We start from the raw sequence: 14,063 nt of genomic DNA on the forward strand, positions 1-14,063 counted from the left end.
GGGGTGTAATTTGTGGTATGCATATGCTGTGTGTGAGAAATAACCTGATAATATGACAATTTTGTGGGAAAAAAAAAAGGAAAAAAAATCTTGATTTTGCAAAGAATTGTGGGAAAAAATGACAACTTCAAAAAACTCATCATGCCTCTTACTAAATACATTGGAATGTCTTCTTTCCAAAAAGGGGTCATTTGGGGGGTATTTGTACTTTTCTGGCATGTTAGGGTCTCAAGAATTGAAATAGGCCGTCAGTCCTTCAGGTGTGATCAATTTTCAGATATTGGCACCATAGCTTGTGGACTCTATAACTTTCACAAAGACCAAATAATATCCACCAATTTGTACTTATTTTTACCAAAGATATGTAGTACCGTATATACTCGAGTATAGGCCGACCCGAATATAAGCCGAGGTCCCCAATTTACCCCCAAAAAACTGGAAAAAATTATTGACTCGTGTATAAGCCGAGGGTGAGACATGCCTGTCCATCCCTGTGTGTCGTCCATCCCTGTGTGTGTCCATGCATCCGTGTGTGTGTGTGTCCATGCATCCGTGTGTGTGTGTGTGTGTCCATGCATCCGTGTGTGTGTCCATGCATCCGTGTGTGTGTGTGTCCATCCATCCCTGTGTGTGTGCATGCATCCGTGTGTGTGTGTGTGTGTGTGTGTGTGTGTCCATGCATCCGTGTGTGTCCATCCATCCCTGTGTGTGCATGCATCCGTGTGTGTGTGTGTGTGTGTGTGTGTGTGTGTGTGTGTGTCCGTGCAGCCTACCTGTGTCCAGCCTGCCTGTGTCCGTCCAGCCTGTGTCCGTCCAGCCTGTGTCCGTCCCGGCCTGCGTCCCGTCCCGGCCTGCGTCCCGTCCCGGCCTGCGTCCCGTCCCGGCCTGCGTCCCGGCCTGCGTCCCGTCCCGGCCTGCGTCCCGGCCCGTCCCGCAGCTCTTCGTCGGTGGCCATTCTAGGATTCAAAAGCCGCGCCTCCGTCGGTGATAGGCGGAACACTCAATTTCCCACTGACTGCTGGGAAATTGAGTGTTCCGCCTATCGGATGTCCGTGATAGGCGGAACACTCAATTTCCCAGCAGTCAGTGGTCCGCCTATCATGGACGTCCGCTCATCCTCATACTACGGACGAGGATGAGAGGACGTCCGTGATAGGCGGAACACAGACTGCTGGGAAATTCAGTGTTCCGCCTATCACAGGCGAAGGCGGAGACGGAGGCGCGGCCTTTGAATCCTAGAATGGCCGCTGTCTGTCTGCTCGACACGCTGATCGGGCAGACAGACAGCGATGACTCGAGTATAAGCCGAGGGGGGCACTTTCAGCCTCAAAAAAGAGGCTGAAAATCTCGGCTTATACTCGAGTATATACGGTAGTATAAATTTTGGCCAAAATTTATGAAGAAAAAATTACTAATCTGCTAAATTTTATAACAGAAATGAAGAAAAATTCATTTTTTCGCAGAATTTTCGGTCTTTTTTCTTTTATAGCACAAAAAATAAAAAACTGAGAGGTGATTAAATACCACCAAAAGAAAGCTCTATTTGTGTGAAAAAAAGGACAAAAATTTCATATAGGCCCAGTGTTGCATGACTGAGTAATTGTCATTCAAAATGTGAGAGCACCAAAAGCTGAAAATTGGTCTGGTTATTAAGGGTGTTTAAGTGCCCAGTGGTCAAGTGGTTAAAGCCTTAAAGTTATTTGTAGTTAACTTCTGTTTAACCCTGTGTCTCTAAACTACCCCTTGCACTGCACCATGACAAATTTTCTCCCAGAACACAGTGGGCCCTCCTTTTTCTCCGGTTTGCCCCAGGGTCCAGGGCTACCTGTAGTTTGAACTAATTGCCAATGCCAGCATACCAGAAACATATCTTTAAATGTCTGTGAAGTAGTGGAATTGTAGAGCCTGAGACAAATAGAAAAAATCTAAATAACAATATCAATGTAAAAACAAACATTATGTTTTTGTGAATGGAGTTCTCGTTTAATAAGATATACATATGCAAACATGATCCAAATTCACACAGAGTCAACCTTGACCTGATTATTGTTTGTCAACATTGGTGATGGTTTGCTTTTATTCTTCTCTGCTCCATCATTGGAACTTTCTTGAAAGAATATCTTTGCAGTAAAAATAGAAATGACAATCCTCTTGTACTCCCTCCTGAAATTCTGGTTCAGGAGACCGTATATAATAGCATTAAGGCAACTGTTGAAATATGCCATGTAATAACTGCCAACAAATAACCATTCAGGAATTCTGGGGAGAATTGTGTCTGGATTCACGGCCACAGCCAGGCCTATGAAGTTCAGTGGTGCCCAGCAGACTGCAAATAACACAAAAACCACAAACATGGTCAAAAAGTTCCTGAAATCATGAGGTTTCAGTTTAGGTTTATTATCAGGCTTTACCCTACGTCTCACCTGTATAACCAAGATCCAAATACGTAAGTAGCAAAAAGTTACGATAGTAATAGGGAGTATAAAATGGAAAAATACCACTGCTATGGTATACGCGGAGCTGACAGACTGCGAGAATGTACATGAGTAGATCCGAGCATCATATTGTAAAGATCCAACAAATAAATTTGGCACAATGGCAATGAATGTTAGCACCCAAATCAGAATCACATAGAACAATGAATTTTTGTCACTGTATAATTTGTCGTATTTGAGACTATGACAAATGTAACAATAACGGTTGATTGCAACACCAGCAATGTTGAAAATAGATCCTATTACGCTTATTCCCATCAAGAATCCACTAATTTGGCAGTGGAGATATCCAAGATTCCATCCTTTTCTAAATATCGCTGTCAGTATCAATGGATATGGGTAGATGGCCACCACAAGATCTGCCACAGCCAGACTAACGACAAATATATTTCCTATGAAAGAACAAAAAAGTACAGAGGTTAGTATTTTAGTTTTAGTCAATTTGTTTTTTAAATCATAACTTCACAAAGCACAGGCCAACTACGTGAAAGGTATGTAGTAAAATATTTACCATTTTGTTTTTTTTATTAGTATTATTTAAACTACTGGTATATGTATATGAAGCACAATATATTTTTTAAGTGTTAGGTTTACACCTTAATTTTGTATTGAAAGCCTCTTTGTGGTCTGGATGTCACCATGGCAGCTCTGACATTCTACTCTATAAATGTTAAGGTGTGAGGGTATGTGGCATAATTATGATTCATCATCTCAGATCATCCATATAAAATCAAAGTCACATAAAAATGTTGTGCTTGTCTTACCCATCCTCCTTTTTTAAAGCATGTCATACACAATTGAAAAGTGCTTGCAGGATGTGATCAAACTACACACCTTGCTGGAAGTGCAAATAGATTGAGTGCCCAAAAAATTATTATATGTCAATAGACACTAACAGTGATACACAATCAAATCAAATGATAAACACAACTGTTTAAAAAGTACTATGTGCTCCAAAATATAGCTGGCATCAATATGAATCAAATATTAGATGAACACAGTCTATTGATAAAGTGCTGGGTGCTCCAAAAGACCAAAACGTTGCTGGTGTTGTGAGTTACTCTCCCCTCTTGTGACCCCACTCACCAAAAATCATGGACGCTCAGCTTTGCAGTTTGGGGTCAAAAACGTTGTGATTATGTGATCTGATTTATGATGAATGAATTCTCAGAATTTTCTTCAAAAGTTGTTCTTAAGGACATTCAAAGTAAATAGACAATGCTCGAAAAATGGGAAACAGAGAAGGAACTAATCTATTAGTTTCTTCTCTGTTTCCCGTTTTCCGAGCATGTTTGATTTACTCTGAATGTCCTCAAGAACAACTTTTGAAGAAAATTCTGAGAATTAATTTGCCATACATCAGAGAATTCATTCGGGTTGAGATCAGGACTTTGTACAGGCCAGTCAAGTTCCTCCACCCCAAACTTTCTCATCCATGTCTTTATGGACCTTGCTTTGTGCACTGGTGTGCAGTCATGTAGGAACAGGAAGAGGCCATCCCCAAACTGTTCCCACAAAGTTGGGAGCATGAAATTATCCAAAATGTCTTGGTATGCTGACACTTTATGAGTTCCCTTCACTGGAACTAAAGGGCCAAGGCAGTGGCATAACTAGAACCTTCAGGGCCCTGATGCAAGAAACCATGAAGGGCCCCCCAACCTCTGACCTGGTCCATTCCCTCTGAGCCCAAAGCCCTTCCCACTGATCCCACATCTCTTTTTGGTCCTGCAGCGGATCCCTTTCACATATTGTGTAGTCCTTCCATCTTGGCCCCCACCATGGTGGCGGAAATCCAGGGCCCAGTCGCAAGTGGGACCTTTGCAACCCTGGTAGTTCTGCCAGTGGTGTTAGTGTGGACTGTGAATTGGGTCAGTCAGTAGTGCAGTGGACGTGGTCAGTAGGGTAGTGGATATGGTCAGTAGAGCAGTGGACGTGGTCAGTAGAGAAGTGGATGTGGTCAGTAGGACAGTGGACGTGGTCAGTAGCGCAGTGGATGTGGTCATTAGAGCAATGGAGGTGGTCAATAGGGCAGTGGACGTGGTCAGTAGAGCAGTGGACATGGTCAGTAGAGCAGTTGATGGTCAGTAGAGCAGTGGGTGGGGTCAGTAGAGCTGTGGACGTGGTCAACAGGGCAGTGGACGTGGTCATAAGAGCAGTGGATGGGGTCAATAGGGCAGTGGACGTGGTCATAAGAACAGTGGACGGGGTCAGTAGAGCAGTGGACGTGGTCAGTAGGGCAGTGCACATGGACAGTGGGGTAGTGGACATGGTCAGAAGAGCAGTGGTCATGGTCAGTAGAGCAGTGGACACGGTCAGTAAAGCAATGGACAGGGTCAGTAGAACAGTGGTTCGGGCCAGTAGAGCAGTGGACGTGATCAGTAGGGCAGTGGACATGGTCAAAAGAGCAGTGGACATGGTTAGTAGGGCAGTGGACATGGTCAGAAGAGTAGTGGACATGGTCAGTAGAGCAGTGGACATGGTTAGTAGAACAGTGGATAGGGTCAGTAGAGCAGTGGATGGGGTCAGTAGGACAGTGGGCATGGTCAGTAGGACAGTGGACATGGTCAATAGGGCAGTGGACTTGGTCAGTAGAGCAGTGGACCTAGTCAGTAGAGCAGTGGATGGGGTAAATCATTTTTATTTTTCGTTATTTAATTTTTTTATAATTTTTTACCATTTTTATTTTATTTTACAATTTTATTTTATATATATATATATATATATATATATATATATATATATATATATATATATATATATATATATATATATATATATATATATATATATATATATGAGGTAGTAGTGGAGGACAGTATGTGGGGACAGCATGATGGGAGAGGGGGTAGTGAAGGGTATTATGGAGGAACAGCATGACGAGAGTGGTAGTAGTGGAGGGCAGTATGTGGGGACAGCATGATGGGAGGGGGTGTGTAGTGGAGGGCAGTATGAGGGAGACAGTATGATGGGGTAGTGGAGGGCAGTATGGGGGGAGAGCATGATGGGAGGGGGTAGTGGAGGGCAGTATGGTTGGACAGCATGATGGGAGGGGGGTAGTGGAGGGCAGTATGTGGAGACAGCATGACCAGAGGAGGGCAGTATGGGAGGGAGCACAGGGACAGTCAGCAGCACACCTGGAACACTATACTCACTCTGCTGTGACAGAGAATTTGTTGTTTACCAGAAGTGGCCTTGGGGCAGGGAGCATTTCTCCAACCATTCCAGAACAGCCTTGAGGCAGGAAGTGGGAGCCAGAGTGGGGGGGGGGGGTAGAGCTGGGAGGCAGAGCAGGCGGTCCTAGGTATAGATGACTGCTTGCCTCTTGGCTGGATAGGAGGGTGGAATATTGGAGAACTGATCTTGCTCCTGCAGCCACTGAAAACCATGCAGGAGACAGGAGTAAAATAGAGAAGATTGGTTCTGCTATATGTTGCCCTGCCAGCCCTCCAATCCAGCCTGGTACCAGCTGCATCCAGAGTGTAAAGTCAAGAGGCAAGCCATTTTCCATACCTACGACCGCCAGCTCCGCCCCTGACTCAAATGTAGACAAACCTGGCAGGGGAGCAGTAAGGGGCCCCTGCAGCCTGGGGCTGGGTCGTGATTGCGACTCTTGCGCCCCCTAAGGCTATGCCCCTGGGCCAACCCTGAAAAACAACCCCACACCATAATCCTCCCTCCACCTAATGATTTGGACCAGTGCACAAAGCAAGGACCATAAAGCCATGGATGAGCCGTGGATGAGAAAGTTTGGGGTGGAGGAACTTGAATGGCCTACACAAAGTCCTGACCTCAACCCGATAGAACACCTTTGAGATGAATTAGAGCGGAGACTGTAAGCCAGGCCAACATCATTGCCTGACCTCACAAATGTGCTTCTGGAAGAATGGTCAAACAGTCCCATAGACACACTCCTAAACCTTGTGGACAGCCTTCCCATAAGACTTGTAGCTGTTTTAACTACAAAGGGTGGGCCAACTCAATATTGAACACTACGGACTAAGACTAGGATGTCATATAATTTCATGTGCATCTAAAGGCAGACATTCCAATACTTTTGACAATATAGTATATATAAAAAAAAAAATATATATATATATATATATATATATATATATATTTATTTATTTATGCATGGTTGTCTTTAGCTATTTGACTGAAGTTCTACTTTAAGGTAGTAGTCAGCGCAGAATCAAACTAGCTTAAATCCATCTATAAAATAAACATGTTATGGATGTACCATATGGTTCACGATTTCCTGAATATGGAAAAAAATACTCTAATTAGATAAATATCATTACAAGACTGACTAAGTGAAAACTTTGTATATCATGATTTGTGAAAAACAGAAGTCATATTAATATTTCAATAGGCACCTATTTTGGGGGCCCTCAAATCATTTGTGCATCACGAGTTGTTTCTTTGTTTATGTCTCCTGATAGTTTTGAATGTCTTGTAAAATATGCAGAATGTTCTGCCTGGTATAATTAAATATGCATTACCCCAGACATCATTAGTTCTAGAGAAAACTGTGAGGAACATTCCAAAGATTTTTTTTTTTTTTTAGGGTAATGGCATAGTTTTCTTTGCAGCATTTTAAACACACCTCAATTATTCTTTTTCTTTCATCTCCCTCAGTTGTAACTGATATGTATAAATAATGGATGCTTTTCAAATTTACATGGAGGTATGTTGAAAAAGGTACTGCAAAAAAGGAACAAGTAAAATATAATTTAAAGCTGCTTTAGGTACCTACATGCAACGTTGGTATAAGATTGGACTTTAAATTGGCTCTTGAGGAGCATGCTATAGAATGTGTTATATTAATACATTTGGAAATTTTCTAACTCCACTGGAAATATGTAAAATAGAAAGCTAAATGGTGACCAGCAATACATAAGGGATAATGATTACACGGTACCCATTAATGAAACACAAACTCAAGTTTGATACCGTCTGCTTCTAAACCAATTTCATTTCTGCTGTTTTAAAATCAAATGCTTTCCTCTCAGGTTCCTTTGATACATGTTTCTTATATGCTGTCTAACACATTAGCATGCTTTTCATAAAGTCATGGTAAGGATTTCTGTTACATTTCCCCCCATTTTATTTGTCAAAAAGCTTGAAAGTGCTGATCCTATAGTGTAAAAATAATTACTGCACACGTAATTCAAAGTCTTTGACATTTTGTTTATTCTGCCTACTCATAGGGTCATTTACAAAGCACAAAAAAAATCTGTGGGTTCGGTGCATTTTTAATGCACAAAAGCACTTATTTGCCATCTTCATACATAATCAAGTACAAATCTACTTCGCATTGATCTGAACAGTTGTTTTCCTCTTTTCTAATAAAAGATTGATGAATATATCTGAGGGTGCGCCAGTCTGCAAATACTCATAATAAAACATCACATTAAAGTGTTTTTGACATGCAAAGAGCTTTGGAGTCAGTAGGGAGTGTGAAATGAAGGAGGCTTGGGTGATTTCTAAGGGTGCAATGGGCTTTAAATGGCTCCTGAGTGTTACAGAAACTCAATTTGATGATGCTGTCTCTTACTGTGCCTTTTATTGTTACTTTTTTACAGAAAAAAGATTTAAAAAAAAGAATAAAACATGAAATGCAACAGCAGTAACAATAATGTTGGGATCCACCTAGATGCCGAACCAGCAACTGGTTCAGCCTCTCAGTATTCCACTGGGAGACTAAGCCAGCCACTCCCAAACTGTGCAGACAATTTATATTATAAAGACAAATGTAAAAGAATGAATCTCCCACACTTTCTGTAATTAGAGAATTAGGGTAATTAGATCTTCCAGGAAGACTGAAGAAGAATAGGCCTGAAGATATCTCCCAAGACGACTCTGAAAAGCCTTTTAGGTCCATTTAAATGTATCTGTATCTAATTGTAACTATTGTATCTCAGCTTTCAATTTTTTTCTCTATAGGCACATGGGTGTGCCTATAGAGAATCTTATCTATAGACGCAATTTTGCCACGTACACACGATCGGAATTTCGGCCAGCAAAAGACTGATGAGAGCTTTTCATCGGAAAATGCGACCATGTGTATACGCCATTGGAAATTAGCTGGCCGAATTCCCGCCAGAAAAAATTTGATAGCATGTTCTCAATTCCAACGTGCAAAAACTCACGCATGCTCAGATTCAATACGAGATGGAAGCTATTGGCTATTAGGTATTGAACTTCCTTTTTCTAGTCCCATCATACGTGTTGTACGTCACCGCGTTCTTGGCGGTCGGAATTTGCTGTGACCATGTGTAGGCAAGACAGTTTGAGCGGAATTCAGTCGGAATTCCGACAGGAAAACCATCAGAGCTTTTTCCGACGAGAATTCTGATCTTGTGTACGCAACATTAGAGTGTCTATAGACATAGGAAGTGATGGTTTTTTTATGCATTGTAGAACCTTGTAGCAGCACCTGCAAAGCCTTAGCACTCCATATTCAGAAGTATGTGGCGCGTTTCAACCCTCCTTCTTATATCAATGCAAAGGGTAAGTGACATCAACTGCTTATACTTAGGCGAACAGTGTGGTAAAATAAATAGGGAGACCATAATGAAGTGCACATTTGCTGCTGTGGCACCACATCCAAAAAGGGAGTAGAAAACAATACAACAGATAAAGGACTTTTAAGGTTGCCACTTATAAATATGGCCACATCCAGATTGATTGGCTTCTCATGTCAATGCAACACTTTAATTCAGAAAAAAACAACCCTTTAAAATGTGCTATACATTTTATTATCAAGATAACATTTTGAACATCTTAAATTCACAGTTTATTTTTAATACTTATTCTACATATATCAGAATATATGATAGACAGACTGAAATAGTTACTTCAGTCACATATAGCTGAATATAGTAACTTCAATAAAATAAAGTACAGTAAAGTAAAGTAAAAATAAAGTTGTGCCAAAACTGTAAAATAATCATCACTTAAGGCCCTTTCCAGCTCCTATAAAATATAACTTATTTTATAGACAGGAATATACTTTGATTTCACAATATACATCTAAAAAACAAAATTCCGGTGCAAAAAATCCATTCAAGGTTTCAAGAAGATTTAATATGTGAATGAAAAGCAAAGAAGCAGCTCCCAGCTCACTATAATGAGATATTGCCCAATAGGCATGTCTTGTTATGTGTCAGTGGATTCCATCAGAAGTGATTAAATTAAAATAGATTACATAAAATAATCTGCTTACTGTAGCATTCACTAAAGAATGCATTTCTGAAGAACAGGATTTTTTTTTCCAGTCATAATGTTATAGTTGTAGCAGTTAGTGTACAAAAAAACAATGGAATAGAATGTGTCCAGATGGAAACATGTAGGCTGGCATTGCTGACCTCCTTTCAAAACTACTAGATACCTGTCTGACTCTGGTTTCAATACTTTGTCAGTGTCACTAACTCAGAAAAAGTATGCTGTGAGTTAGGTCACTGTGAAGTCAGAACACTTGACCAGCATACTTGTTCTAGGTTTGTGACTTACATCAGAGAAGCCAATGGATCAGCATGACAATCAGACAGATAGCATCTTCAAAGGAAGACGTGAGCAATGTCAGCCTATATTCTTCTCTCAGTAAAGGTTTCCCTAAGTGAATATGCCAGTGACTAACATGAGAATATGATAGAAACAATTAGTTGTTACCTTATTAAGTAGAATAGAAAAAAACAGCAATTGCTATAGAAGGTGTTATTGGTAGCAATAGATATATATGCAGAGTAGTGGTATTGGTATTTATGAACCCAAAAACTGTATTCATATAAATATATTCCTCAATAGTCACAAAGGATAGCAGATATATTATGTGCACCAAAATGTCTTTACAAACCCATATACCTTTACCTTGTAAAAGAAACAATGGTATCATCACAGTGCTGTACAAAGCCTGTGCAGAGAGCAGAGCTGTAGGAGGGGGGAAAGCAATCTCCACCCCCTACAGGCTGGATGTAGAAAACTACAGGAAGGGGAGGAGACAAGACCAGTCACCCTTCACAAGGAGAGACAGCAGCTGACTGGTCTTTTTTACAGAAAGCTCCTGCACAGAGGAAAAGCTTCACACTGGATTACTGCACAAATCTGGAAGAAATACATAAAGCACGCCAAGATTCAAGTAAGAATATATATGCATACTCTATTAGGACAAGGTTTGTTTATCCTGTTGTTCAGCTTTAAAGCCTAACTGAGCTCTCAGTTTAAAGAAACCCTGTTAACATACAGAAACTTTGGGGTTGATTTACTAAAACTGGTGCAAAATCTGGTGCAGCTGTGCATGGCAGTCAATCAGCTTCAGCTTGTTCAATGAAGCATTGACAATATAAACAGGAATGTGATTGGTTTATGTGCAGAGGTGCAACCAGATTTTGCACTCTCCGGTTTTAGCAAGTCAACACCTGTATGTAAAAACATATCTTTAAAAGAAGAGGGAATATAATTGCCTTTCTGGTGGCCGTTTGTTGAAATGCAACCTTTTCACTGTCCCCTGGATACTGCAAGTATTCTATACTTGTGTTCCTCCATTGTATGATGTTTTTTCTCCTACTGGCTCATACGTCACCAAAGGATATTGTGAAATACCTGCTGGGAAGTAAATGTTTCATCAAACAGTCTACTGGAAAGGTATGCCTTTATGTACAAAGTTACAAAATGACCCTTGCTTACAGGGTCATTTTTTTATCAGCTCCATGCCTTTTTTGATTCCCGGTGCATCAGAGTAAAAATTGTGCCAGTTCTCCGGCCAGAATGCGGTGGAGTAGAGCAGTGGTCTCTCTGAAGATGTGTGACCCCCCCCCCCCCCCCGCTGAGTCAAACCTACATGTAATCTCATGCACCCTGCTGATTGGAAAGTTGTGGGTTTTACTTAGTGGGGGACATCCGCAGGGGGCCCACTGCTTCCATACAGAAAGCAAGGGCATTTTTCTGCAAAATACTGACAGTGATATACTTTTCTACTCAGATCGTGATTAGATTCTAAAGAAGCACCTGGAATAGATTTAGCTGATTTAAAATGATAGTTTAGCCGGTCTTTAACTGCTTCAGCCCCAGAGATTTTACCCCCTTCCTGAACAGAGCACTTTTTGCGATTCGGCACTGCATCGATTTAACTGGCAATTGCGCGATTGTGCGACGTGGCTCCCAATCAAAATTGACATTCTTTTTTCCCCACAAATAGAGTGTTCTTTTGGTGGTATTTGATCACCCCTGCGGTTTTTATTGTTTCCGCTATAAACAAAAAAAGAGCGAAAATTTTGAAAAAAAAGCATAATTTTTTTACATTTTGCTATAATAAATATCCCCCAAAAATATATAATTTTTTTCCCTCAGTTTAGGTCAATATATATTCCTCTACATATTTTTGGTAAAAAAAATTGCAATACGCGTTTATTGATTGGTTTGCGCAAAAGTTATAGCGTTTACAAAATAGGGGATAGTTTTATGGCATTTTTAGTAATTTTTTTTTTTTACTAGTAATGGTGGCGATCAGTGATTTTTATCATGACTGTGACATTATGGTGGACACATCGGACATTTTTGACACATTTTTGGGAGCATTGTCATTTATACAGCAATCAGTGCTATGCAAATACACTAATTCCTGTGTAAATGACACTGGCAATGAAGGGGTTAACCACTAGGGGGCAGGATAAGGGTTAAGTGTGTCCTGGGGCATGTTTCTAACTGTGGGGGGGGGGGCGTGGCTACATGTGACACATTACTGATCTCTGCTCCGATCACAGGGATCAGAGATCAGTGACACTGTCACTAGGCAGAACATTGAGATGTTTGTTTACATTAGCATCTCCTCATTCTTCCTCCCCGTGAGACAATCGTGGGTATCCCCATGGTGATCAAGTCTGCGGGACCTGCGACCCAACTCATGCGATGCCATGGCGGAAAAATTTAAAGGGACGTACCTGTACGCCCATTTGCCTGTCCATGCCATTCTGCCGACATACATCGGCGTGTGCCGGTCGGGAACCGGTCAAACAGAAATGATGTCCACTACCCCACAGCTACAGATTCCTGCATTTTACTGAAAGTACAAAAAGAGCATTTATGCCAAATCCACCAGTGGAGCCAGCATTGTAATGGAGCATCGAAAGATGTAGTGGCAAAATATTTACTTCCTCTGCTCTTGGGACTTAAAGGGGTTCTGCACTCAAAATACAACATTTGCCCATTCTGTTGCCTATAGTTAATATATCTCATAATGCCACCTGTTTTTTTTTTTTGATTCACCTACCTTTTGTAATCTTCAGTACTTTATTTCAAACCCCTGCGGCGATGGGCGGTCTCTTGCGGCGATGGGCGGTCTCTTGCGGGGATCAGCGTAATTTCCTGTTGAAGCCCGCACTGTCTCCTGTGATCTCGTTCGTGTAATCCCAGGAGACATTGCGGCTAATGCACCCGACATCTCGCGAGATTTCGGGTGCTACAGCCGACATCTCGCGAGATTTCGGGTGCTACAGCCAACATCTCGCGTGATTTTGGTAATTACAGCCGAGATCTCGCGAGATCTCGGCTGTAATTACCAAAATCACGCGAGATGTTGGCTGTAGCACCCGAAATCTCGCGAGATGTCGGCTGTAGCACCCGAAATCTCGCGAGATGTCGGGTGCATTAGCCGCAATGTCTCCTGGGATTACACGAACGAGATCACAGGAGACAGTGCGGGCTTCAACAGGAAATTACGCTGATCCCCGCAAGAGACCGCCCATCGCCGCAGGGGTTTGAAATAAAGTACTAAAGATTACAAAAGGTAGGTGAATCAAAAAAAAAAAACAGGTGGCATTATGATATATATTAACTATAGGCAACAGAATGGGCAAATGTTGTATTTTGAGTGCAGAACCCCTTTAAGGATGACGAGATACACCCTGGTGTAAAATGAGACTTCTTCAATATTTAATCATTCATTGATAAGACCTGGGGTTTTACTGACACTGGGAGTGATATACTAAGAAGAAGGCACTGCACCAATTAATACATTAATTGTGGCATCAGAAAAGTCATTAACCTCCCTGGCGGTATGATTATTTCGGATTTTAGGTGCTAAAAGTGGTACCATTATTTTGCATGAAAATTTGGCGTTTTATATTGTAGTCCTGTAATTCTTAGGAATAACTCTCTTAAATCTGTCCAAACCTCTAGCAGACATCCCGGGTATGATAAGGTTTGAAAAATGAAATCATAAATTATAATATAATAAATAACTATAAATAATTGTACCAAATAATAATATAACAATAATAAAAATTATTCAATAATGTAATCAAATCAAAAACACTGAAATTTGCTCAGTTGCAGAATTGTCACTGTCATTACTTTTCAATATTTGATGACGGATCTCCCCACAAATCACTATCGCTCAATTCTGCAAGTGATTACAATTTATTATCGCTGTTTTCTAGCTGGTCTAAAACCATTTTTGATGTAAAATGACAGTTTGGTTGCTATGGACAATCTCCAGTTTCCAGGCATAAAGAACAGTTTTTATTATATAAAACTGCATGCAGGACACTGGACAGACCACTAGGGACAAAG

General features: G+C 41.0%; 1 protein-coding gene across 1 annotated transcript in view; it reads right to left on the reverse strand.

Moving 5' to 3' along the window:
• Positions 1-1,392: 1,392 nt before the first annotated feature.
• Positions 1,393-14,063, reverse strand: part of MTNR1A (melatonin receptor 1A) — a 341,422-nt gene continuing 328,751 nt past the window's right edge. The window contains exon 2 of the mRNA XM_077477357.1: positions 1,393-2,887. Coding sequence (XP_077333483.1) covers positions 2,019-2,887 — 869 coding nt within the window. The 3' untranslated portion in view covers positions 1,393-2,018. The remainder of the gene's footprint in view (positions 2,888-14,063) is intronic.

The sequence above is a fragment of the Lithobates pipiens genome, unplaced genomic scaffold (genome assembly GCF_037356315.1).
Source record: "Lithobates pipiens isolate NorthernLeopardFrog02 unplaced genomic scaffold, aLitPip1_a1.2 Scaffold_13, whole genome shotgun sequence".
Taxonomy (NCBI): domain Eukaryota; kingdom Metazoa; phylum Chordata; class Amphibia; order Anura; family Ranidae; genus Lithobates; species Lithobates pipiens.